At 43.5% G+C, this 26,774-nt stretch overlaps 1 protein-coding gene across 2 annotated transcripts in view; it reads left to right on the plus strand.

The window, feature by feature from the left end:
- The first annotated feature begins 3,109 nt into the window (after window positions 1–3,109).
- The window catches only part of LOC124143559 (BTB/POZ domain-containing protein 6-like), a 68,704-nt gene continuing 45,039 nt past the window's right edge, over window positions 3,110–26,774 (plus strand). Inside the window, exons 1-3 of one of the 2 annotated variants that reach the window (XM_046512566.2) lie at window positions 3,110–3,180; window positions 6,007–6,264; window positions 6,481–8,446. In XM_046512566.2, coding sequence (XP_046368522.2) covers window positions 3,116–3,180; window positions 6,007–6,264; window positions 6,481–7,348 — 1,191 coding nt within the window. In that variant the 5' untranslated portion in view covers window positions 3,110–3,115 and the 3' untranslated portion in view covers window positions 7,349–8,446. Of the gene's footprint in view, window positions 3,181–6,006; window positions 6,265–6,480; window positions 8,447–26,774 lie in introns of those variants that run through there. The other variant, XM_048389972.1, reaches the window with a different exon arrangement.

The raw sequence follows: 26,774 nt of genomic DNA on the forward strand, positions 1-26,774 counted from the left end.
GTGCGTGTGTGTGTTTGTGTGAGTGTATGTGCGTGCGTGTGTGTTTGTGTGTTTTGCATATTGTTGAGGGCAGTGGACAACCAGGTTTCACAAGGCTGCAATAAAGACACATTAATCTTGAACTGATGAAATTAAACCGTTTTTCACTTCTCATAATTTCAAAGGCTTTACTGTGGATGCCATTCACCTGTAATTCATAAGCCTCATACATGCACAAATGCACTGGATTAAACTTAGAACACTTGCATGCGAGTGTATGTGTAGATGTGTCTTAAGAGCAGCAGGTAGCAATCCGACGTCTATAAGGAATGGAGTCTGGGAGAGATACAACAGTGGCTGGTAGTGTGAGCAATGACCAACGTCGTCAGGCAACGACGACAGCCAAACAATCAGATCCGTTACAACAACAACTATAATCTACACATGAGTTCTATAAAATATAAAGGTTCTGTGAAGTGTCGCAATTGCGTAGATCGATGCTCATGATATCAGTCACTCGATTGTCTGGTGCAGCTTCGATTAATTACAGACCGCGGTCATATAGATGGAATATTGCTCTGTTGGCGTTAAACAACAAACAAACACACAAACTGACGGATATAAAATAATTTTGTCGCTTTCATTGAGGAAACTCACACTCCCTTCAATACTGTTGTCGCGCTGCTTTAAGTGATTATAGGGATATAACTTTATGTTATAACCATGTACAACCAAGTTGTTGACCTTTGCTTGATGTTAGATACTAACATCTGACCATCGTTGGTTGTTCTCGAGATTGGGAAAAATTCACTTGAACTGGGTCGATTGTTCTTCTGGTGGACTGAAGTCTCCGAGTTTAATCATAAGCTCAGAAGCGTTTATAATTGATGCTGAATCAAATACAAAAGAAATGTTTGGGGTGGGTCATTATCAGTGTTCCATTCATACTATTTTCACCGCTATTTTCTCTTTTGCGCCCAATGGAATCTGTTACGTAAGATAATGTAGAGTTGTCATTCTCTGATGTTGACGATTTAACTTATTATAGCGATATTCGCTAGTGAGGTGAGGAAGGGAGAAATGGGGTTTAACGTCGTGTCCCAGATTGTTGCACTTATATTGCGACGTACATGTACGTGTGTGTGTGTGTGTGCGGCTGCTTGTACTAGTCCGGACTGATGCGAATTTATAGTGCTAGGACACTGAGATACCATGCCACAGGTTAACATAAATACCCCACTCAGACACAGTATACTGACTTCGAGCCGACCAGTCCTTGTTTGAGCCCTTAATGTCGAGCGCCAGACTAGGGAACAACAAGCATTTATCTTTCAACGTCTTTTTGTATAACACAGCTTTATGACTTTCCGCTCTCGGGGCGGACGCTCGAACTCTAGACTACGGAGGACGCAGGACGTCGACCTGGTGACCACAATTGTTAGCACGAAGTCCCAGTGCAGGATCCTATGTAACTAATATTAAATAGTATCAAATTAACATATAGACCGCCTGGATTACTAATGCGCCTAAAATCACTACAACAATAATTACAACTATCACTACTACTATTACTTATACTAGAGTCACTACTACAACAACAACATCTACACAAAACAAACAAATAAGTAACAACCAAGACAACCCCAACAACAACAACTCTCCCACAAAAAATCTACCAACTAATTCATTTCTGGACAAAAGTACTACTAGAACTACTTTAACCACACAATACTACTACTGTATGCGGGGGCACAACTGGCCCAGTCGTCTGAGGCGTCGAAATTCGCTGTGCCGAGTTGCGTCCCTTTAGCACGCCAGGAATCTATGTTCGTTGGTTCGAATCCTGGTTACTGGAATATTGTTTAAAGCGGCCTTAAACCCAGCTCACTCACTCTCTACTGTATATAGAGAGTCAACATCTCACGTCAGTATATACTTTAAGCCATATCACCTCATTGCGATAAAGGACAGGCAGTATTCGTTATGTTCTGAAGTTTTGTAGTGATATTCAAATAAAACAAAAAGAAAAAGAAATGCGCGGACATTTCGAAATCACACAAGTATCAACACGCGTTGACTAACAGAGACTAATAGTAAGGTGTGTGAGATATACGACCAGGCTGTAGAACTGTTAGTTTTGTAACAACACAACATGTAAGCAGTGAGTGTTCCATACAAATACTCAACAGATTGAAATAGAATAGTCACGTTTATTCGCTATTCTGAACATTTTGAATGATATTAGCATGTATTGAGTTGTAAACATGATATCTTTCAAAGAGTGAAAACTCACGAGAGGTTCGATATGTTCTCCTTTGTCAACACAAATAATGCTGGTGTCATCGCAGTGCGTGGGACACTAATTGACAGCATTTTAATTATTGAAAATCGATCATCTGATCATAAGCGTTCATATTTTCAAGGTAGGATAAAACATAATGTTTTTAGGTTTTGAGTCATATTCCCCCTGAAAAACTTATGCCTTGTGATTGAAAATAGGTGCAGAGTATTGGCTCAGTTTAGTTACTTTATCAAACATTGGGAAATCGGGTAGGTTGATTTGTCGGATGGAAAACTTTACAGGGTGTCCTTGTACAATGCAATCTTAGCCCTGAGGTGATCGTAACTCCCATACCTTAACATGGACTTAGGACAGTCGTAGCGCTGAGGTGATCGCAACTCCCATACCTTAACATAGACTTAGGACAGTCGTAGCGCTGAGGTGATCACAACTCCCATACCTTAACATGGACTTAGGACAGTCGTAGCCCGGAGGTGATCGCAACTCCCATACCTTAACATGGACTTAGGACAGTCGTAGCGCTGAGGTGATCGCAACTCCCATACCTTAACATGGACTTAGGACAGTCGTAGCGCTGAGGTGATTGTAACACCCATACCTTTACATGGACTTAGGACAGTCGTAGCCCTGAGGTGATCGCAACTCCCATACCTTAGCATGGACTTAGGACAGTCGTAGCGCCGAGGATGTTTTGTACCATGCACCCAGATGTGTCCTATAAACATGACCCACAACTCCTCTCTAAACACAGGAGAGACTGCGTCAGTGTTGATATGAAAGGAAATAACATTTAGGCTCGCGCTCGACAGCCTTTGTATTTCAGTGAGACTGTAGATGTCACGTGACGTCAACCAGGAAGCAAGACCGGGTTGTGTTGTCTCGTGGTGTTACACATACAGGTAAAGTTGTCTGTCCCATATGTATATCAATGGTTATACATATATGAAGTGTTTGAGTGACATGTACATACTTGTGTTCACCTAGTTGCAGCTCATTTAGTCCACAGGTCACTTTAGCCAGATAGTACTGATGAACGCAGGTGTTTATAAATCGAAACTTGAAGTCCTAATGTCTGTCCCTGGTTATCTCCCTTGGTGCTCGCCTCACAGCAATAACAAAGTTCTGTACAGGTTACACATAACCAAATGTTTTCCCATGTGCTTACATAGTAACGTTCTATATTGTTTATAAAATTAACTAAGCATTCAACAACCATTACATATACATGTGTGCACAGTTTCGCCTAAAAGCAGCAATAAAAACAACGAATTGACTAGCTTAACTAGCTCCTTTTTCGAGTTTGTGGCACCGCCTCCGTGGTCTAATGGTAGAGCGTCCGCCCGGAGAGCGGAAGGTCCGGGGTTCGATCCCCGGCCGCGTCATACCAAAAGACGTTAAAAGATGGTACTTATTGTTACCCTGTCTGGCGCTCGGCATTAAGGGGCTAAAACAAGGACTGGTCGGCTCGGAGTCAGTATACTGTGTCTGAGTGGGGTATTCATGTTAAACTGTGGCATGGTATCTCAGTGAGCTAGCACTATAAATCGGCATCAGTCCGGACTAGTGCAATCAGCCACACACACACACACACACATACACTTGCATGCACGTCGCTATATAAGTGCAATAATCTTTGACGCGACGTTAAACCCCATTTCACCTCACCTTCGAGTTCGTGGCGCTAAATAACCAGCCCAAGTTCCGCACCAAATGTCACCTGCTTGAAAATATTTGTGGTCACATTCAGCATCATGTAAAAAAGGACAGCACTAAATATAGAGAGACATAGTCAGTTTTAATTACTGGATGGAAGCACATTTAAAACATAAAAGGATCTTACACAAAATCATCCAATCACAGCTGCTAGCTCATTCAATCTTCACTGAAAGCTCTGAGGCACTCTACGAAAACTGCTTGTCGAACGACTGATTCTTTTTTGGTTTAGTAGAACCTATGCTATCGCTTCCACCAGTTACAGCTCCCTACTAGGACACGGCACAACCATGCAGGAAGTTGAACTCGCTACCGACATTGCTCCATGTAGTACTCGTAGAAAATTATTCCTTGGTTGCCAATTTGAATTACTATTTCATTTCAACTTTGGTCTATAATTAAAAGGGACGTTGGATGTTTTCCCGTTTGTCTGACGAAACAAACAAAACGTAAATTCGTCAGAAAAATAGTAATTCATCTCTAAACCTTTTCAAAATTTACTATGGCATGGCATTACCAAAAACATACACAAAATAATATATGTCACTTTATTTAGGGTCAGAGGGCAAATTTCAAGATTCTTGTAATGGAAGATTCCACACTGGTGGCAGCGATATTGCCAGGAGTGTAAGGAATGTGTCACACACTGGGAAGGAGCTTGTCACGTGCTGGTCGATCGTTTTTTAGTGTTGTTCAACGCTGTACGCAGCAACATTAAAACTATATATCCACGGCCTGACATTGAATGAGGCGGGACCAGATAATGCACTGGTGGATATTGTGAGCCACGATCCACGCCGTTGGAGAACGATGACACGCATACACCGAAATCAAAGAGCCTGAACACCCTATCCTTTCACGCACTTGCTGGGAACATTGTAGTCTGTCTTACAGACCCTGATACAAATATATATCAAATACAGCCCATGCAAGTCTATAATGTTTGGCAAGTCTAGATGACTGCAGTATCAGGAAGAGAGTCACTGGGCTCCTTTTTATTATATTTTTATTAAGATAACTGAACAACTGTTTTTTTATGTACGATATGTTCATTTCAGAGACTAGATGTTAGTCTAGGAAAATTGCCACACTCAGATTCAGTGTCCATAGGCGGATCAAGAGGGGGGAGGGGAGGTCAAGGGGGTCCCAAATAGAAACCAAATGTAATATGTTGTAGCCACTTACACCTGCACATCCTTCCCCCACTGAAAGAGGATTTTGTTAATGATCCCCTCCATTTGTTGTCAGTATATTAATATGTTACAAGATACGTCGACATGCAAATCGCTTTCAAGAAAGTGGAAATGATACAGATTTAACATTTCCTTGATATTTTTATCACACTATAAACATATTTACATTTACTTATACCAAATAATGCAACAAAATAGGACAGCGATTGTTATCTCAACAGCTGAATCATGATGGTAAAAAGTAGAGTGGGTGGCAGCTTGGTTTTGGTGGAAAGAGTGATTGACATCTTAGTGTAGTCGGAGTGAGTGAGAGACATCTTAGTGTGGGCGGAGTGCGTGAGTGACATCTTAGTATGGGCGGAGTTAGTGAGTGACATCTTAGTGTAGTCGGAGTGAGTGAGTGACATCTTAGTGTGGGCGGAGTGAGTGAGTGACATCTTAGTGTGGGCGGAGTGAGTGAGTGACATCTTAGTGTAGTCGGAGTGAGTGAGTGAGTGGCATATAATTGTGGTCGGAGTAAGTGACATCTTAGTGTGGGCGGAGTGAGTGAGTGACATCTTACTGTAGTCGGAGTGAGTGAGTGACATATAAGTGAGGTGAGTGTTGGAAGCCCAATGAGGAGCATTTGATGAAATTTAATTTTTCTGTTGCTTATGTCAAACCGTGGATCGAAATCAGAAAGAATCCGGGATCGACACAATCACCCTAAACCATTTGGCCACTCAGAATAAAGCTTAAAAGAAAAGTACGTTTTCAGTTGTATTTAAAGTTTTCAGTTTTCCTGAGTTGGGATAGTGTGTTTTCATTTCGTTTGTTCAGGCACATCATGGCTACTGATGTTGACAATTGGCAAAGTGGGAAGTCCTTCCCGGAAACCAACCTGCACATGATGGACAGTTTGTTGTTGGCTGATGTGACCTTCCTCGTTGGTGATCAAAGGGAGACAATCCAGGCTCACAAGTTCATTTTAGTCAGCCGTAGTTGCGTGTTTCACGCGATGTTCTGTGGATCGATCCCCGAAACGGACCAAGTACTTATTCCTGATATACAGATAGACAACTTCAAGGCCTTCCTAAGGTTAGTTGAGATGTGTTTATAACACATTTAAAGCAAAAAGTAGAAGAAGTATAACACAAAAGACTAAAATCAAATATATCAATGTTCGTCTTTAAAAGTTTAAATATCCTCGGCAAGCCTTGGAGTTTTTAACTTGTGTTAACTTCTGTTGATATATCTGATATCAAAAGACACAAGTGAGAGATTTTTTATGCAACGTTAACATTTCATCCCCAGGTATCTCTACACGGATGATGTGGAGTTAACTCCTAACACTGTCCTCGGGCTGATGTATGCTGCTAGGAAATACAACATCACAGGGCTAGAAACGGAATGTGAGGAGTTCTGCTTACAATCTTTGTCGCCTAGCAACGCATGTTTATTCCTCCAACAAGCAGACCTGTTTGATAAAGAAGACCTGAAAGAAAGAGCTCTTAGGGTAATCAAATCCAATGCCGAGGTGAGTGTTGCTAGCGAGGGATTCCGTGAGCTAAGCAAGGAATGTCTAAAGTTGATCCTGAAGGCAGATGACATGAGAGTTGACGAGATTTGCATCTTCCGATCTGTGATGTCTTGGGCGGAAGCTGAATGTAGACGTCAGGGAAGGGAGGTAACTCCAGAAGAGAAAAGAGAGGTTCTGGGAGAATGTGTGTTTCTCATTCGCTTTCCATCTATGTCAATGGTGAAATTTGCCACAACTGTCTGCCATGAAGGTATTTTAAGTGATACCCATATCATAATGTTATTTCGAAAATACGCCATAAGCGACCTGGATATACGTCCGTTCTGTGACGTATCTCGGAAATCTCCTGTCTATTACTTGTCTCGGTTACCAACTGACGAAAAGAACCACCAGGCCTGGGTTAGTTACATTGCTAAATGTCGACGTGATGCGTTGTATATATCCTGTGATGCCAGAGTTCACCTGACCGGGCTGAGCATGTATGCTGGGAAGCTGGCGGACAAGGTGTCTGTCGACATAGTTGTTACTGACAGTGATGACAAAACCCTGCTGAAGCACCACCAGGACCTGGATGTGACAGAGGGACAACTCTCAGATGTGGTGATGTTTCCTTCACCTCTGTTGACAAAGGAAAGAAGATAAAAATCAAAGTCACTAGGGAGAGCAATAAACATGATGTAGATACGTGTATAATGAACAACCAGCCTTTGATGACACATGAAACATCAGGTGTTGTGTGGACACTTGAGAAATGTAACGAGAGTCAATCTATCAACAGCCTAGAATGTGGATTCCTTACTGGGTTTTTCTACGAAGCGTAGTGTATTTACCCTTTTACCCTGATCTGTATCAAGCGGTTCGGGTGACTGAGAGACAACCTTCCTACCAACTATCGTTGTATATCAGCAATGTAATAAGGAAAAAAGCTACTCCTGGGCGTTGTTTATCGTGCAATGAAACACTACAGGGAGAATAAACCAATCAATGTCACTCGGAAGGGCAAGGGACATGATGTGTATACGTGTACGGTGAAAGACCCATGAATGGTCTGGTGTTGTGTGGACACTTGAGCACTGTAAGGAGAGTACTTCAGACAACATCCTAGAATATGGATTCCTAACTAGGGTTTTCTACAACGTGTAGCGTTGAGACAACTCTTCTTTCAAATCTTCCGTCTATGTACGTCAGTAATGTAAACAGGTATACATCACGGACAGCAGCACATGGATGGTGCATATATTTGACAACTGATGCTTAATTCTTTTTCACACAAGTCAACATGAGGCAACATTACGTACGTACCTACTGGGAGAAGCAGGTTTCTAAGATCATATCATGTTGTGTATAGTATATCATTTTTACGTTGATGACAATAGTATCAACAGCTTGATGACATACCATCAGTAGCAAGAAGTTGTTTCAATTGAAAGCATAAACTCATACTTGTTTTTGAGCATTATTTATATAAAACAAAGAGCAACCATGTATTGTAACCAAACAGGTTATTGAGCTCATAGTAAAGGTGGACCAAAGGTTGACCTGTGATTGATTAGCTAGGCCACTGTAATGGAATACGTTTGTGACCAGGATCCGGAATGTGTCCGATTGGAGGAATTGAGTATTCGCCTTTTTTGCTTTGCCACATATATTTTAGTTTGCCAGATTATATTTGTCAGTTGTGTAAATATTGAGTAATTGTATGTTTTGGTTATAATTACATGTTCTTAATAGTGAAACTGAGTTGGTCCTTCCTTTTGTCTCTTGAGACACTGTGTCACTCGTAACATACTGATTGCATGTGAGTGAGTATGGTTTTACGCCGCTTTTAGCAATATTAAGGTAATATCATTGCGGAGACACCAGTAATGGGCTTCACACATTGTACCCATGGCGGGATTCGAACCCGGGTCTTCGGCGTGACGAGCTAACGCTTTAACCAGTAGGCTACCCGACTGCCCCTGATTGGATGTCAGTGTATGTAGTAGTAGCTAAGGCCAATGATTGAATCAGACGAATATTGTGTATATGAGCTACAGATTCATATAGATTAAAGGGAACTACAGATTAGTGCATTCAGCGATATATGGCCTAGACTAGACCCGCCCTCTATCTTGAATCTCTGTACTTGAACTGCACTGTCCAAACACTTCTGAGATGATAAGCACCGCAATGAACCATCAAAACCGGTTAACATTATTACCGAACAACATGACATACCGTTAATCAGCCTCAGAACTTTTAATATATTTTTGTGGGTCTTGATGGTAATTGGCACACGGTAAATTCTCTCCCCCCACAAAATAGACACAAATAACAAACACACACTGTACGGCCCTTGCAGTACTAGCCGAAGGCCTTTAATTGTCTACACCATACACATTTCATTGTTTGTCGTATTCCTCCAGGAACCGACAAAGACCATCTCAGATCTCTTGCTCCAACGTCACAGTGACATGCATCTTACTGTAAGATGAATACTGTATATGGCGGGGAACACTTGATGCCCTACAGCAATCTCTGCTTGTTACAATTAGGAGCGACGTTTGGGTGTAGGTTCTAACAAAGGTATCGTGGCTGCCTAAAAGTCGGACCGGGGCAAGACGTTAATATTGGATAATTACTCCATTAACGATGACAATACGTACATATTATTGATTCAGGATATACACATATTAACATTAATCAACAATCACAAACCAAAAACGTGTAACATAGTTTAGTTACTGCGACTAAAACGCTTGGAGATCAGGACGTCGAGCGGTCGGGGATAGTGGCTGAGCTAGGTTACATGAAAAAGAGGAATCGTAAAACGAAATAGGATTTGAAACATCAAATACTTTCAACTATAGTGATACGCATTTCCATCTATCCGATAAAGATGAATCTAATTGATACGAAATTAAAATGACATAATACACGGCATTAAGCTCATATAAGCAAGGACGTTAAAGAAAGTCATTTCATTTTCTGTCACATCTGAGAGCATTCAGATGGATATCTCAAGTGTTCAGTCCGACTTGGCCCGGACGGTTAAAACCAATTGAAACTCCAAAGATGTAACATGAAATATGATAAGATCTACAGATCGTATATAAAAAGGTCTCGTTCGTCAAAGTGAAACCTTATTTCCTTTATACTCTCAAAATAGCCTCCAGAGTGTTTCTCATCAAAATCAGCTTACACGTTACCTAATTGCCACTTCATAGTGTCACAGATCGTGGCATTTGAATTAAAGACGTTAGTTATGTTAATTCTGAACAATACCCCAAATGACACGTTTTTGGCCCAACCTGCCTTGTACCGTTAAAAACATCGACATCCTCACAGATCTATCACCAAATGTGTTTTTATCTCCACATGTGTAACAGCCAGACTGTGACTGAAACAAGACTAAATCTGTCAGTCCTATCTCAAAATGACTGGTAGACTATCTAGCTAAGCAGTTCCCAAAAGGAATAATGAAGAAAGAAAAAAAGTGTCCTACAGACACCCATGTTACAGTCAGGCGTATATCACTGGCTGATAGTCTTTCACTGGAGTCATGACCCGTGAAGATTCCGGGGTAGAATAGGTCTTCAGCAACCCATGCTTGCCGTAAAAGGTGACTATACTTGTCGTAAAAGGCGACTAACGGGATCGGGTGGTCAGGCTCGCTGACTTAGTTGATGCACGTCATCGATCCCCATTGCGTGGATCGATGCTCATGATATCAATCACTGGATTGTCTGGTCCAGACCTGATTATTTACAGACCGCCTTCATATAGCTGGAATATTGTTGAGTGCGGCGTTAAACAACCAACCAACCAACCAACACTGAAGTCATTATTTCTTGTCGCAGTTTAAGCTATGGTGACAGCGGCTGTTTCAGTTTGACTTAAGAGCACTTTTTGTACCGCAATTTTGAGCCACGCCTGACAAGCCTTGTCCACCACGGGTGCCCTTGCTGATGTCTGATTCAGTAAGAATGTTCCGTGGGCAAATGCCAAATTGGTGTCTTGAGTAGGTACTGTTTAGGATACCACCAGTGTGACACTGACAGCCTTTGTATTTCGTTGAGACTGTAGATGTCACGTGACTTCAACCAGGAAGCAAGATAGTGTTGTCTCGAGGTGTTACACATACAGGTAAAGTTGTCTGGCGTATATTTACATCAATGATTGTATATAGTGAAATGTTCCAGGGACATGTACATTCTTGTGTTAACCTAGATGCAGGTCATTTAGCCCACAAGTCACTTTTAGCCAGTGAGTACTGATGAACCAGTGGCAAATCGATAGTTGAAGTCCTAATGTCTGTCCCTGATTATCTCCCTTTGCTGTTCGCCTCACAGCAACAGCGGAGCTCTCTATACTCATGTACACTGTCGCTGCAACCAGTTACAGCTCCTCGCTACGACACGGGACAACCATGTATGGACTTGAACTCGCTACCGACAATACTGGTGACGTCGACTACTCTTCCCTAGCTAAATACTTTTCTTTGTGTGTCAATTTGAATTTCTATTTCATTTCCGCTATCATGTAATTGGTGTGGTAACAATGCAATGGGGAAGTCCTAAACCTTTTCAAAATTCATTTTAGTATGGAATTCCCAAATTTACAAGCATACACAAGAGGGCCAATTTCAAGATTATTGTTATAGCCGTTACCAAACTGGTGACCGATTTTACTTGGAGTGTAACGAAGGTGTCACACACTGGGAAGGAGCTTGTTCGTAATAGGGGATCATACTCATCGTTTGTTTTTGTTGTTCAATGCCGTACTCAGCAATATTAAAAACATATGACGACAGCCTGTAAATAATGAGACGGGACCAGATAATGCACTGATTGATCTTGTGAGCAACGATCCACGCTGTCGGGGTACGACGACACGCAAAGTCACATAGCTTGAACTCCATATTCTTTCACACGCTTGCTTGGAACGTACCCACACTCAGATTCAGTGAGGTCTTGTATACAGGGGGGTGTTATAAGATACGTGCTAATCGTTTTTTCAGAAAGCGGAAATTAAAAAAATATGTTAGCTTCAATTAACTTTCCTTAAAGTTTGAATTACAATCTAAGCATTATCATATTTACTTATACCAACACAATGGGTCAGTGGTATCTTAGCAACAACTGAATCATTATGGACCGTAATAATTACAGTGAGTGAGTGACATCTTAGTGTGGGTGGAGTGAGTGACATCTTATTGTGGGTTGAGTGAGTGAATGAGCGGAATCTTAAACCATGGCTCCTTTGTCTTTGACCGTTGTCTAACTAACTGAATTGTTAGTTAAACACCACTTAGCAATGATGGAACTTCTTTTTTCAGCTATCATTTATCTTGATGAAAGGACAATTTCATGAAAAATGTTTGTCGCCAGCGGGATTCAAACCCCCAAAGTCTGCACTGATTGAATGAGTTGCGTCCCGTGGACACGCCAGAAACCTATGATTGTGGGTTCGAATCCCGGTTTGCCCCGATTATGTTTCTAGGTTTGTCAGCACCATACCCGTGCTCGTGGGTTTCACCGAAGTGATGAACGTCTGAGACCTGCATCACTTCGTGCTTTTCTCCCACATTAAGCTGACACGCCGCGATATAACTGTAATACTGTTTAAAGCGGCGTTAAACACAACTCACTCACTCACTCAGCCACGGCGACATGGGGAAAAAGCGTATGAAATTAACAACTAAATATCAGTACCAATTGCATATCCCTTTATGAACTGCGAAATGTGTTTTATGCAATTTTTATACAGTATGTTACTCTATGCATTCTAGTATCCGTACAGTACTTGTGATTTTGTAGCGTTTCGTTCAACGAAACGAACAGATAGAAGAAAAAAAATATTATCTTGATCAGGGCTATATTTGCTCATAATAGGCCCATCAACATGGGCAAGTAATATTTAGTTGATTGATAAATGTGATAAGAGTTGGTCCAAAATGAATGGAAACCTTGCCCCGGGACATTTCATAAACCAAATTGGCAAAGTGCGAGGTGCACGTGCGAAAGGCTCGGGGGAACACATTTCACGTGCTTCACGCAGGGTCGACTCACATTGTGTTCTCACAGTTGAGCATAGAGTTCCTGAATATCTTTCAAAATACCTTTAACAAAACAATATTTTTTGAGCATTTTAGGTGCCATAAATGTTGGACATGGTTTAAGTATGTTAGACCACTCGGACCCAAGTGTCTAATCCTTGAAAGTTAAATTAACCATTTCAAGGATTAGACACTGGGTCCTCGTGGTCTAATCTATACTTACTGTGGGTTGAGGAATCAGTGACATCTTAGTGTGGCTGGAGTAAGTGAGTGACATCTTAGTACAGGTTGCGTAAGTGAGTGGGTGATATCTTAGTGTGGGTGGAGTAAGTGAGTGACATGTTGGCGTTGGTGGAGTGAGTGAGTGAAATATTAGTGTGGGTGGACTGAGTGAGTGACATCTTTGTGTCAGTGGAGTGAGTGAGTGACATGGTAGTGTGGGTGGAGTGAGTGAGTGACATGTTAGTGTGGGTGGACTGAGTGAGTGACATGTTAGTGTGGGTGGAATGAGTAAGTGACATGTTAGTGTGGGTGGAATGGGTGAGTGACATGTTAGTATGGGTTGAATGAGTAAGTGACATGTTAGTGTGGGTGGAATGAGTGAGTGACATGTTAGTGTAGGTGGAATGAGTAAGTGACATGTTAGTGTGGGTGGACTGAGTGAGTGACATGTTGGTGTGGGTGGAGTGAGTGAGTGACATCTTAGTGTGGGTGGAGTGAGTGAGTGACATCGTAGTGTGTATGGACTGAGTGAGTGACATGTTAGTGTGGGTGGAGTGAGTGACTCACACCATAGTGTGGATGGCGTGAGGGACATGTTAGTGTGGGTGGAGTGAGTGAGTGACATGTTAGTGTGGGTGGACTGAGTGAGTGACATGTTAGTGTGGGTGGACTGAGTGAGTGACATGTTAGTGTGGGTGGACTGAGTGAGTGACATGTTAGTGTGGGTGGAGTGAGTGAGTGACATGTTAGTGTGGGTGCAGTGAGTGAGTGTCATGTTAGTGTGGGTTGAGTGAGTGAGTGACATGTTAGTGTGGGTTGAGTAAGTGAGTGACATGTTAGTTTGGGTGGACTGAGTGAGTGACATGTTACTGTGGGTGGAGTGAGTCAGTAACATGTTAGTGTGGGTGGAGTGAGTGAGTGACATGTTAGTGTGGGTTGAGTGAATGAGTGACATCTTAGTGCTTGTGGACTGAGTGAGTGACATGTTAGTGTGGGTGGAGTGAGTGAGTGACATGTTAGTGTGGGTGGAGTGAGTGACTCACACAATAGTGTGGATGGCGTGAGGGACATGTTAGTGTGGGTGGACTGAGTGAGTGATATGTTAGTGTGGGTGGAGTGAGTGACTCACACCATAGTGTGGATGGCGTGAGGGACATATTAGTGTGGGTGGAGTGAGTGAGTGACATGTTAGTGTGGATGGACTGAGTGAGTGACATGTTAGTGTGGGTGGAGTGAGTGACTCACACCATAGTGTGGATGGCGTGATTGACATGTTAGTGTGGGTGGAGTGAGTGAGTGACATGTTAGTGTGGGTGGACTGAGTGAGTGACATGTTAGTGTGGGTTGAGTGAATGAGTGACATCTTAGTGCTTGTGGACTGAGTGAGTGACATGTTAGTGTGGGTGGAGTGAGTGAGTGACATGTTAGTGTCGGTGGAGTGAGTGACTCACACCATAGTGTGGATGGCGTGAGTGACATGTTAGTGTGGGTGGAGTGAGTGAGTGACATGTTAGTGTGGGTGGAGTGAGTGACTCACACCATAGTGTGGATGGCGTGAGGGACATGTTAGTGTGGGTGGAGTGAGTGAGTGACATGTTAGTGTGGATGGACTGAGTGAGTGACATGTTAGTGTGGGTGGAGTGAGTGAGTGACATGTTAGTGTGGGTGGAATGAGTGAGTGACATGTTAGTGTGGGTGGAGTGAGTGAGTGACATGTTAGTGTGGGTGGAGTAAGTGAGTGACATGTTAGTTTGGGTGGAGTGAGTGAGTGACATGTTAGTGTGGGTGGAGTGAGTGAGTGACATGTTAGTGTGGGTGGAGTTAGTGAGTGACATGTAAGTGTTGGTGGTAATGAGTGAGTGACATGTTAGTGTGGGTGAAATGAGTGAGTGACATGTTAGTGTGGGTGGAGTGAGTGACTCACACCATAGTGTGGATGGCGTGAATGACATGTTAGTGTGGGTGGAGTGAGTGAGTGACATGTTAGTGTGGGTGGAGTAAGTGAGTGACATGTTAGTGTGGGTGGAGTAAATGAGTGACATGTTAGTGTGGGTGGACTGAGTGAGTGACATGTTAGTGTGGGTGGAGTGAGTGAGTGACATGTTAGTGTGGGAGGAGTAAGTGAGTGACATGTTAGTGTGGGTGGAATGAGTGAGTGACATGTTAGTGTGGGTGGAGTGAGTGAGTGACATGTTAGTGTGGGTGGAGTAAGTGAGTGACATGTTAGTGTGGGTGGAGTGAGTGAGTGACATGTTAGTGTGGGTGGACTGAGTGAGTGACATGTTAGTGTGGGTGGAGTGAGTGAGTGACATGTTAGTGTGGGTGGAGTAAGTGAGTGACATGTTAGTGTGGGTGGAGTGAGTGAGTGACATGTTAGTGTGGGTGGAGTGAGTGAGTGACATGTTAGTGTGGGTTGAGTGAATGAGTGACATCTTAGTGCTTGTGGACTGAGTGAGTGACATGTTAGTGTGGGTGGAGTGAGTGAGTGACATGTTAGTGTGGGTGGAGTGAGTGACTCACACAATAGTGTGGATGGCGTGAGGGACATGTTAGTGTGGGTGGACTGAGTGAGTGATATGTTAGTGTGGGTGGAGTGAGTGACTCACACCATAGTGTGGATGGCGTGAGGGACATATTAGTGTGGGTGGAGTGAGTGAGTGACATGTTAGTGTGGATGGACTGAGTGAGTGACATGTTAGTGTGGGTGGAGTGAGTGACTCACACCATAGTGTGGATGGCGTGATTGACATGTTAGTGTGGGTGGAGTGAGTGAGTGACATGTTAGTGTGGGTGGACTGAGTGAGTGACATGTTAGTGTGGGTTGAGTGAATGAGTGACATCTTAGTGCTTGTGGACTGAGTGAGTGACATGTTAGTGTGGGTGGAGTGAGTGAGTGACATGTTAGTGTCGGTGGAGTGAGTGACTCACACCATAGTGTGGATGGCGTGAGTGACATGTTAGTGTGGGTGGAGTGAGTGAGTGACATGTTAGTGTGGGTGGAGTGAGTGACTCACACCATAGTGTGGATGGCGTGAGGGACATGTTAGTGTGGGTGGAGTGAGTGAGTGACATGTTAGTGTGGATGGACTGAGTGAGTGACATGTTAGTGTGGGTGGAGTGAGTGAGTGACATGTTAGTGTGGGTGGAATGAGTGAGTGACATGTTAGTGTGGGTGGAGTGAGTGAGTGACATGTTAGTGTGGGTGGAGTAAGTGAGTGACATGTTAGTTTGGGTGGAGTGAGTGAGTGACATGTTAGTGTGGGTGGAGTGAGTGAGTGACATGTTAGTGTGGGTGGAGTTAGTGAGTGACATGTAAGTGTTGGTGGTAATGAGTGAGTGACATGTTAGTGTGGGTGAAATGAGTGAGTGACATGTTAGTGTGGGTGGAGTGAGTGACTCACACCATAGTGTGGATGGCGTGAATGACATGTTAGTGTGGGTGGAGTGAGTGAGTGACATGTTAGTGTGGGTGGAGTAAGTGAGTGACATGTTAGTGTGGGTGGAGTAAATGAGTGACATGTTAGTGTGGGTGGACTGAGTGAGTGACATGTTAGTTTGGGTGGAGTGAGTGAGTGACATGTTAGTGTGGGAGGAGTAAGTGAGTGACATGTTAGTGTGGGTGGAATGAGTGAGTGACATGTTAGTGTGGGTGGAGTGAGTGAGTGACATGTTAGTGTGGGTGGAGTAAGTGAGTGACATGTTAGTGTGGGTGGAGTGAGTGAGTGACATGTTAGTGTGGGTGGACTGAGTGAGTGACATGTTAGTGTGGGTGGAGTGAGTGAGTGACATGTTAGTGTGGGTGGAGTAAGTGAGTGACATGTTAGTGTTGGTGGACTGAGTGAGTGACATGTTAGTGTGGGTGGAGTGAGTGAGTGACATGTTAGTGTGGGTGGAGTGAGTGAGTGACATGTTAGTGTGGGTGGAGTAAGTGAGTGACATGTTAGTGCGGGTGGACTGAGTGAGTGGCATGTTAGTGTGGGTGGAGTAAGTGAGTGACATGTTAGTGTGGGTGGAGTGAGTGAGTGACATGTTAGTGTGGGTTGAGGAAGTGAGTGACATGTTAGTGTGGGTGGAGTAAGTGAGTGACATGTTAGTGTGGGTGGACTGAGTGAGTGACATGTTAGTGTGGGTGGAGTAAGTGAGTGACATGTTAGTGTTGGTGGAGTGAGTGAGTGACATGTTAGTTTGGGTGGAGTGAGTGAGTGACATGTTAGTGTGGGTGGACTGAGTGAATGACGTGTTAGTGTGGGTGGAGTGAGTGACTCACACCATAGTGTGGATGTAGTGAGTGACATGTTATTGTTGGTGGAGTGAGTGACATCTTAATGTGAGATGGAAGCCCAGTTTGGAGTAGGTCGTTTCTGTGTTTGTGAAATATAAGTGTACGGTAGTGTCAAAGCAAGGATCATGATGAGTGCGTCTTGATCCCAGCCGGCGATCAACTCACCCTCGACCATATTGCGGCTCTTTCATTTTGTCCAAACGGTATAGAGGTTTGAAGAGGATGAAGTGAGTGAGTGACATGTTAGTGTGGGTGGACTGAGTGAGTGACATGTTTGTGTGGGTGGAAAGAGTGAGTGACATGTTAGTGTGGGTGGAGTGAGTGAGTGACATGTTAGTGTGGGTGGACTGAGTGAGGGACATGTTAGTGTGGGTGGAGTGAGTGAGTGACATATTAGTGTGGATGGAATGAGTGAGTGACATGTTAGTGTGGGTGGAGTGAGTGAGTGACATGTTAGTGTGGGTGGACTGAGTGAATGACATGTTAGTGTGGGTGGAGTGAGTGAGTGACATGTTAGTGTGGGTGGACTGAGTGAGTGACATGTTAGTGTGGGTGGAGTGAGTGAGTGACATGTTAGTGTGGGTGGACTGAGTGAGTGACATGTTAGTGTGGGTGGAGTGAGTGAGTGACATAATAGTGTGGGTGGAGTGAGTGAGTGACATGTAAGTGTTGGTGGTAATGAGTGAGTGACATGTTAGTGTGGGTGGAGTGAGTGAGTGACATGTTAGTGTGGGTGGAGTGAGTGACTCACACCATAGTGTGGATGGCGTGAGTGACATGTTTGCGTGGGTGGACTGAGTGAGTGACATGTTAGTGTGGACGGAGTGAGTGAGTGACATGTTAGTGTGAGAGGAGTAAGTGAGTGACATGTAAGTGTGGGTGGAATGAGTGAGTGACATGTTAGTGTGGGTGGAGTGAGTGAGTGACATGTTAGTGTGGGTGGAGTGAGTGAGTGACATGTTAGTGTGGGTGGACTGAGTGAGTGACATGTTAGTGTGGGTGGAATAAGTGAGTGACATGTTAGTGTGGGTGGAGTGAGTGAGTGACATGTTAGTGTGGGTGGAGTGAGTGAGTGACATGTTAGTGTCGGTTGAGGAAGTGAGTGACATGTTAGTTTGGGTGGACTGAGTGAGTGACATGTTAGTGTGGGTGGAGTGAGTGAGTGACATGTTAGTGTGGGTGGACTGAGTGAGTGACATGTTAGTGTGGGTGGAGTGAGTGACTCACACCATAGTGTGGATGGTGTGAGTGACATGTTAGTGTGGGTGGACTGAGTAAGTGACATGTTAGTGTGGGTGGAGTAAGTGAGTGACATGTTAGTGTGGGTGGAGTGAGTGAGTGACATGTTAGTGTGGGTGGAGTGAGTGAGTGACATGTTAGTGTGGGTGGAGTGAGTGAGTGACATGTTAGTGTGGGAGGAGTAAGTGAGTGACATGTTAGTGTGGGTGGAGTAAGTGAGTGACATGTTAGTGTGGGTGGAGTAAGTGAGTGACATGTTAGTGTGGGTGGAGTGAGTGAGTGAGATGTTAGTGTTGGTGGACTGAGTGAGGGACATGTTAGTGTGGGTGGACTGAGTGAGTGACATGTTAGTGTGGGTGGAATAAGTGAGTGACATGTTAGTGTGGGTGGAGTGAGTGAGTGACATGTTAGTGTGGGTGGAGTGAGTGAGTGACATGTTAGTGTGGGTTGAGGAAGTGAGTGACATGTTAGTTTGGGTGGACTGAGTGAGTGACATGTTAGTGTGGGTGGAGTGAGTGAGTGACATGTTAGTGTGGGTGGACTGAGTGAGTGATATGTTAGTGTGGGTGGAGTGAGTGACTCACACCATAGTGTGGATGGCGTGAGTGACATGTTAGTGTGGGTGGACTGAGTGAGTGACATGTTAGTGTGGGTGGAGTAAGTGAGTGACATGTTAGTGTGGGTGGAGTGAGTGAGTGACATGTTAGTGTGGGTGGACTGAATGAGTGACATGTTAGTGTGGGTGGAGTGAGTGAGTGACATGTTAGTGTGGGAGGAGTATGTGAGTGACATGTTAGTGTGGGTGGAGTAAGTGAGTGACATGTTAGTGTGGGTGGACTGAGTGAGTGACATGTTAGTGTGGGTGGAGTAAGTGAGTGACATGTTAGTGTGGGTGGAGTGAGTGAGTGACATGTTAGTGTGGGTGGAGTAAGTGAGTGACATGTTAGTGTGGGTGGACTGAGTGAATGACATGTTAGTGTGGGTGGAGTGAGTGACTCACACCATAGTGTGGATGGAGTGAGTGACATGTTAGTGTGGGTGGAGTGAGTGACATCTTAATGTGAGATGGAAGCCCAGTTTGGAGTAGGTCGTTTCTGTGTTTGTGAAATATAAGTGTACGGTAGTGTCAAAGCAAGGATCATGATGAGGGCGTCTTGATCCCAGCCCGCGATAAACTCACCCTCGACCATATTGCGGCGCTTTCATTTTGTCCAAACGGTATAGAGGTTTGAAGAGGATGAAGTGAGTGAGTGACATGTTAGTGTGGGTGGAGTGAGTGAGTGACATGTTAGTGTGGGTGGAGTGAGTGAGTGACATGAAAGTGTTGGTGGTAATGAGTGAGTGACATGTTAGTGTGGGTGGACTGAGTGAGTGACATGTTAGTGTGGGTGGAGTGAGTGACTCACACCATAGTGTGGATGGCGTGAGTGACATGTTTGCGTGGGTGGACTGAGCGAGTGACATGTTAGTGTGGGTGGAGTGAGTGAGTTACATGTTAGTGTGGGAGGAGTAAGTGAGTGACATGTTAGTGTGGGTGGAATGAGTGAGTGACATGTTAGTGTGGGTGGAGTGAGTGAGTGACATGTTAGTGTGGGTGGAATGAGTGAGTGACATGTTAGTGTGGGTGGACTGAGTGAGGGACATGTTAGTGTGGGTGGACTGAGTGAGTGACATGTTAGTGTGGGTGGAATAAGTGAGTGACATGTTAGTGTGGGTGGAGTGAGTGAATGACATGTTAGTGTGGGTGGACTGAGTGAGTGACATGTTAGTGTGGGTTGAGGAAGTGAGTGACATGTTAGTTTGGGTGGACTGAGTGAGTGACATGTTAGTGTGGGTGGAGTGAGTGAGTGACATGTTAGTGTGGGTGGACTGAGTGAGTGACATGTTAGTGTGGGTGGAGTGAGTGACTCACACCATAGTGTGGATGGCGTGAGTGACATGTTAGTGTGGGTGGACTGAGTGAGTGACATGTTAGTGTGGGTGGAGTAAGTGAGTGACATGTTAGTGTGGGTGGAGTGAGTGAGTGACATGTTAGTGTGGGTGGACTGAGTGAGTGACATGTTAGTGTGGGTTGACTGAGTGAATGACATGTTAGTGTGGGTGGAGTGAGTGACTCACACCATAGTGTGGATGGAGTGAGTGACATGTTAGTGTGGGTGGAGTGAGTGACATCTTAATGTGAGATGGAAGCCCAGTTTGGAGTAGGTCGTTTCTGTGTTTGTGAAATATAAGTGTACGGTAGTGTCAAAGCAAGGATCATGATGAGGGCTTCTTGATCCCAGTCCGCGATAAACTCACCCTCGACCATATTGCGGCGCTTTCATTTTGTCCAAACGGTATAGAGGTTTGAAGAGGATGAAGTGAGTGAGTGACATGTTAGTGTGGGTTGAGTAAGTGAGTGACATGTTAGTGTGGGTGGACTGAGTGAGTGATATGTTAGTGTGGGTGGAAAGAGTGAGTGACATGTTAGTGTGGGTGGAATGAGTGAGTGACATGTTAGTGTGGGTGGAGTGAGTGAGTGACATGTTAGTGTGGGTGGACTTAGTGAGGGACATGTTAGTGTGGTTGGACTGAGTGAGGGACATGTTAGTGTGGGTGGAATGAGTGAGTGACATGTTAGTGTGGGTGGAATGAGTGAGTGACATGTTAGTGTGGGTGGAGTGAGTGAGTGACATGTTAGTGTGGGTGGACTGAGTGAGTGACATGTTAGTGTGGGTGGAGTGAGTGAGTGACATGTTAGTGTGGGTGGACTGAGTGAGTGACACGTTGGTGTGGGTGGAGTGAGTGAGTGACATCTTAGTGTGGGTGGAGTGAGTGAGTGACATGTTAGTGTGTATGGACTGTATGAGTGACATGTTAGTGTGGGTGGAGTGAGTGAGTGACATGTTAGTGTGGGTGGAGTGAGTGAGTGACATGTAAGTGTTGGTGGACGTGATTGAGTGACATGTTAGTGTGGGTGGACTGAGTGAGTGACATGTTAGTGTGGATGGACTGAGTGACTCACACCATAGTGTGGGTGGAGTGAGTGACTCACACCATAGTGTGGATGGAGTGAGTGACATGTTAGTTTGGGTTGAGTGAATGAGTGACATGTTAGTGTGGGTGGAGTGAGTGACTCACACCATAGTGTGGATGGAGTGAGTGACATGTTAGTGTGGGTGGAGTGAGTGACATCTTAATGTGAGATCGAAGCCCAGTTCGGCGTAGGTCGTTTCTGTGTTTGTGAAATATAAGTGTACGGTAGTGTCAAAGCAAGGATCATGATGAGTGCGTCTTGATCCCAGCCCGCGATCAACTCACCCTCGACCATATTGCGGCTCTTTCATTTGTCCAAACAGTATAGAGGTTTGAAGAAAACATACGTTTTCAGTTATATTTAAGGTTTTTAGCTTTGTTCATTGGGAATACAGAATGTTTCTTTTTGTTTGTTCAGGCACATCATGGCAACTGATGTTGAAAATTGGCAAAATGGGAAGACCTTCCCGGAAACCAACCTGCACATGTTGGACAGTTTGTTGTTGGCTGATGTGACCTTCCTCGTTGGAGATCAAAGGGAGACAATCCAGGCTCACAAGTTTATTTTAGTCAGCCGTAGCTGTGTGTTTCACACGATGTTCTGTGGATCGATCCCCGAGACGGGCCAAGTACTGATTCCTGATATACAGACAGACAACTTCAAGACCTTTTTGAGGTTAGTTGAGATGTTCAGATAACACATGTATAACTAATTCTGCGTTCTGACTTGTAAGAACATCATTCAGTCGTTCCGATATGTTGAGGTACTTTTACACTGATATACCATGGTTTCTGTACCAACCAGTAACAGCGTGTAATACCTGGTCATATAACATTATCAAAATACATCCGGGTGAGATTTTTTAATATAATATTAGCATTTCATCACCAGGTACCTCTACACGGGGGAGGTGGAGTTAACTCCAAACACTGTCCATGGTTTGATGTACGCTGCTAGGAAATACAACATAACAGGACTGGAAAAGCAATGTGAGGAGTTCTGCTTACAATCTTTGTCGCCTAGCAACGCATGTGTATTCCTTCAACAAGCAGACCTGTTTGATAAAGAAGACCTGAAAGAAAGAGCTCTTAAAGTCATTAAATCTAATGCCGAGGTGAGTGTTGCTAGCGAGGGATTCTGCGAGCTAAGCAAGGAATGTCTAAAGCTGATCCTGAAGGCAGATGACATGAGGGTTGACGAGATTTGCATCTTCCGATCTGTGATGTCGTGGGCGGAAGCTGAATGTAGACGTCACGGAAGGGAGGTAACTCCAGAAGAAAAAAGACAAGTGTTGGGAGAGTGTTTGTTTCTCATTCGCTTTCCAGATATTCCAGAGGTGAAATTTGCCACAACTGTCTGCAATAAAGGTATTTTAAGTGATAACCATATCATAATGTTATTTCGAAGATACTCTATAGGCGACCTGGATATACGGCCGTTCTGTGACAAATCTCGGAAATCTCCTGTCCAAGTTCGCTTTAAAGTAGAGTAAATGTCTACGTGATGCGTTATATATATCCTGTGATGCCAGCGTTCACCTGACCGGGCTGAGCGTGTATGCTGGGAAGCTGGCGGACAAGGTGTCTGTAGACACAGTTGTTACTGACAGTGATGACAAAACCCTGCTGAAGCACCACCAGTGCCTGGATGTGACAGAGGGACAACTCTCTGATGTGGTGATGTTTCCTTCACTTCTGTCTGTTATCAAAGGAAAGACGATAAAAATCAAAGTCACTAGGGAGGGCAATAAACATGATGTATATACGTGTATAATGAACAACCAGCCTTTGATGACACATGAAACATCAGGTGTTGTGTGGACACTGGAGCACTGTAAGCAGAGTACTTCTAATAACAGCCTAGAATATGGATTCATCCATAGGGTTTTCTACGAAGCGTAGTTTATTCACTCTCTTACTCTGATCCATATCAAGAGGTTCGGGTGATTGAGAGACAACATTCCTACCAACTATCTTTGTACACCAGTAATGTAATATGGAAAAAGTGAGTGAGTGAGTGTGGTTTTACGCCGCTTTTAGTAATATTCCAGCAATATCACGGCGGGGGACACCAGAAATGGGCTTCACACATTGTACCCATGTCGGCATTCGAACCCGGGTCTTCTGCGGGACGAGCAAACGCTTTAACCACTAGGCCCCAATATGGAAATAAGCTACTCCTGGGCATTGTTGGTCGTGCAATGAAACACTACAGGGAGAACAAACCAATCAAAGTCACTCGGAAGGGCAGTAACATGATGTATATACGTGTACGTTGAAAGCCCCATGAATGGTCTGGTGTTGTGTGGACACTCGAGCACTGTAAGCAGAGTACTTCAGACAACAGCCTAGAATATGGATTCCTCACTGGGGTTTTCTTCAACGTGTAGCGTATTTATATAAGGCGGCTGAGAGATAACTCTCCTTCCAACTCTTCCGTCTGTGTACGTCAGTAATGTTAACGGGTATACATCACGGACAGCAGCACATGAATGGTGCATATATTTGACCATTGATGCTTAAATCTTTTTCACACGAGTCAACATGAGGCAACATTACGTACATACCTACTGGTAGAAACAGGTTTCTAAGATCATATCATGTTGTGTATAGTATATAATTTTTACGTTTATGACAATAGTATCAACAGCTTGATGACATACCCTCAGTAGCAAGAAGTTGTTTCAATTGAAAGCATAAGCTGATACTTGTTTTTTTAGCATTATTTATATAAAACAAAGAGTAACCATGTATTTTAACCAAACAGGTTATTGAGCTCATAGTAAAGGTTGACCAAAGGTTGACCTGTGATTGATTAGCTTGGCCACTGTGTTGGAATACGTTTGTGACCAGGATCAGGAATGTGTCCGATTTGAGGAGTTGAGTATTCGCCTCTTTGCTTTGCACATATATGTTAGTTTGACAGATTATATTTGTCAATTGTGTAAATATTGAGTAATTGTATGTTTTGGTTATAATTACATGTTCTTAATAGTTAAACTGAGTTGGGTCTTTCCTTTTTGTCACTTGAAACACTGTGTCACTCGTAACATACTGATTGCATGTGAGTGAGTGAGTGAGTGAGTGAGTGAGTGAGTATGGTTTTACGTCGCTTTTAGCAATATTAAAGCCATATCAAGGCGGGGACACCAGAAATGGGCTTCAAAAAATGTCTACATGTCGGGAATCAAACCCGGGTCTTCGGCGTGATGAGCGAACGCTTTAACCAGTAGGCTACCCGACCGTACCTGATTGCATGTCAGTGTATGTACTTGTAGCTAAGGCCAATGATTGAATCAGACGAATATTGTGTATATGAGCTACAGATTCATATAGATTAAAGAGAACTACAGAGTAGTGCATTCAGCGATATATGGTCTTGACTAGACCCGCCCTCTAACTTGAGTCTCTGAACGTGAACTGCACTGTCCAAACACTTCTGAGATGATAAGCAACGCAATGAACCATCAAAAAGGGTTAACATCATTACCAAACAACATAACATACCGTTAATCAGCCTCAGAACTTTTAATATATTTTTGTGGGTCTTGTTTGTAATTGGCAGACAGTAAATTCTCTTCCCCACCCACAAAATAGACACAAATATCAAACACACACTGTACGGCCCTTGCATTACAAGCCGAAGGCCTTTGATTGTCTACACAATACACATTTCAATGTCTATGGTATTCCTCCAGGAACCGACAAACCATCTCAGATCTCTTGCTCCAACGTCACAGTGACATGCATCTTACTGTAAGATGAATACTGTATATGGCGGGGAACACTTGATGCCCTGCATCAATCTCTGCTTGTTACAATCAGGAGCGACTTTTGGGTGTAGGTTCTAACAAAGGTATCATGGCTGCCTAAAAGTCGGGCCGGGCCTAGACGTTAATATTGGCTAATTACTCAATTATCGACGACAATACGTACATATTATTGATTCAGGATATACACATAACATTAATCAAAAATCACAAACCACAAACGTGTAACATAGTTTAGTTACTGCGACTAAAACGCTTGGAAATCAGGAAGTCGAGCGGTCGGTGAGAGTGGCTGAGCTAGGTAACATGAAAAAGAAGAATCGTTAAACGAAATAGGATTTGAAACATCAAATACTTTCAACTACAGTGATATGCATTTCCATCTATCCGATAAAGATGAATCTAACTTTATACGACATTAAAACGACATAATACACGGCATTAAGCTCATATGAGCAAGGACGTAAAAGAAAGCCATTTCATTTTCTGTCACATCTCAGAGCATTCAGATGGGAATCTCAAGTGTTCGGTCTGACTTGGCCAGGACGGTTAAAACCAATTGAAACTCAAAAGATGTACCATGAAATATGATAAGATCTACAGAACAAAATTTAATCTACCAAGTTACTACTTTAAATCCTATATAAAAAGGACTCGTTCGTCAAAGTGAAACCTTATCTCCTTTAAACTCTCAAAATAGCCTCCACAGTGTTTCGCATAAAAATCAACTTACACGTTACCTAATTGCCACTTCATAGTGTCACAGATCGTGACATTTAAATTACAGACATTAGTTATGTTAATTCTGAACAATACCCCAAATCACAAGTTTTTGGTCCAACCTGCCTTGTACCGTTAAAAACATCGACATCCTCACAGATCTATCACTAAATGTGTTTTCATCGCCACATGTGTAACAGCCAGACTCATTCATCACAACTCGCCCCTTTCCGTAACCTGCAAGAAGACTCGTCCCCTAATCGATGAATGTTATGTGCGAAAATACGACAAATCAATCAGATTGCGTGTATGATTTCAAATGCTTCGTCAAAGAATCCCTCAGAAATAATTTTTGATTTTACATATGTCTTGCATCTAAAAATATACATAAGACACAGTTAAATCTGCTCAATCATACTGTATAGTTCCGCATGTCCAGATGTGCTTTAAATTGCATCTGAAATATATATAATATATGAGGAAAGATATGTGAACCATAATGCAACGAGTTGACAATTGTTTAAGATATGCCCGTTTGTGCTAAGACGGAACCCAGTCGCAAAAATGGCCAAGAGAGGGGCACGAGTCGCTATTCGGTTTGTCCCGGAAAAACACGAGTTGGTCACGAATGAGCCAGACTGTGACTAAAACAAGACTAAAGCTGTCAGTCCTCTCTCAAAATGCCTGGTAGACTATCCCTTCTGGTCACATCATGAAATGGTTAAGCGGTTTCCAAAAGTAATAATTAAGAAAGAAAAAATAAAAGTGTCCTACACATCTTTT

The sequence above is a fragment of the Haliotis rufescens genome, unplaced genomic scaffold, assembly GCF_023055435.1.
Source record: "Haliotis rufescens isolate VD_foot unplaced genomic scaffold, xgHalRufe1.0.p SCAF_8, whole genome shotgun sequence".
Taxonomy (NCBI): domain Eukaryota; kingdom Metazoa; phylum Mollusca; class Gastropoda; order Lepetellida; family Haliotidae; genus Haliotis; species Haliotis rufescens.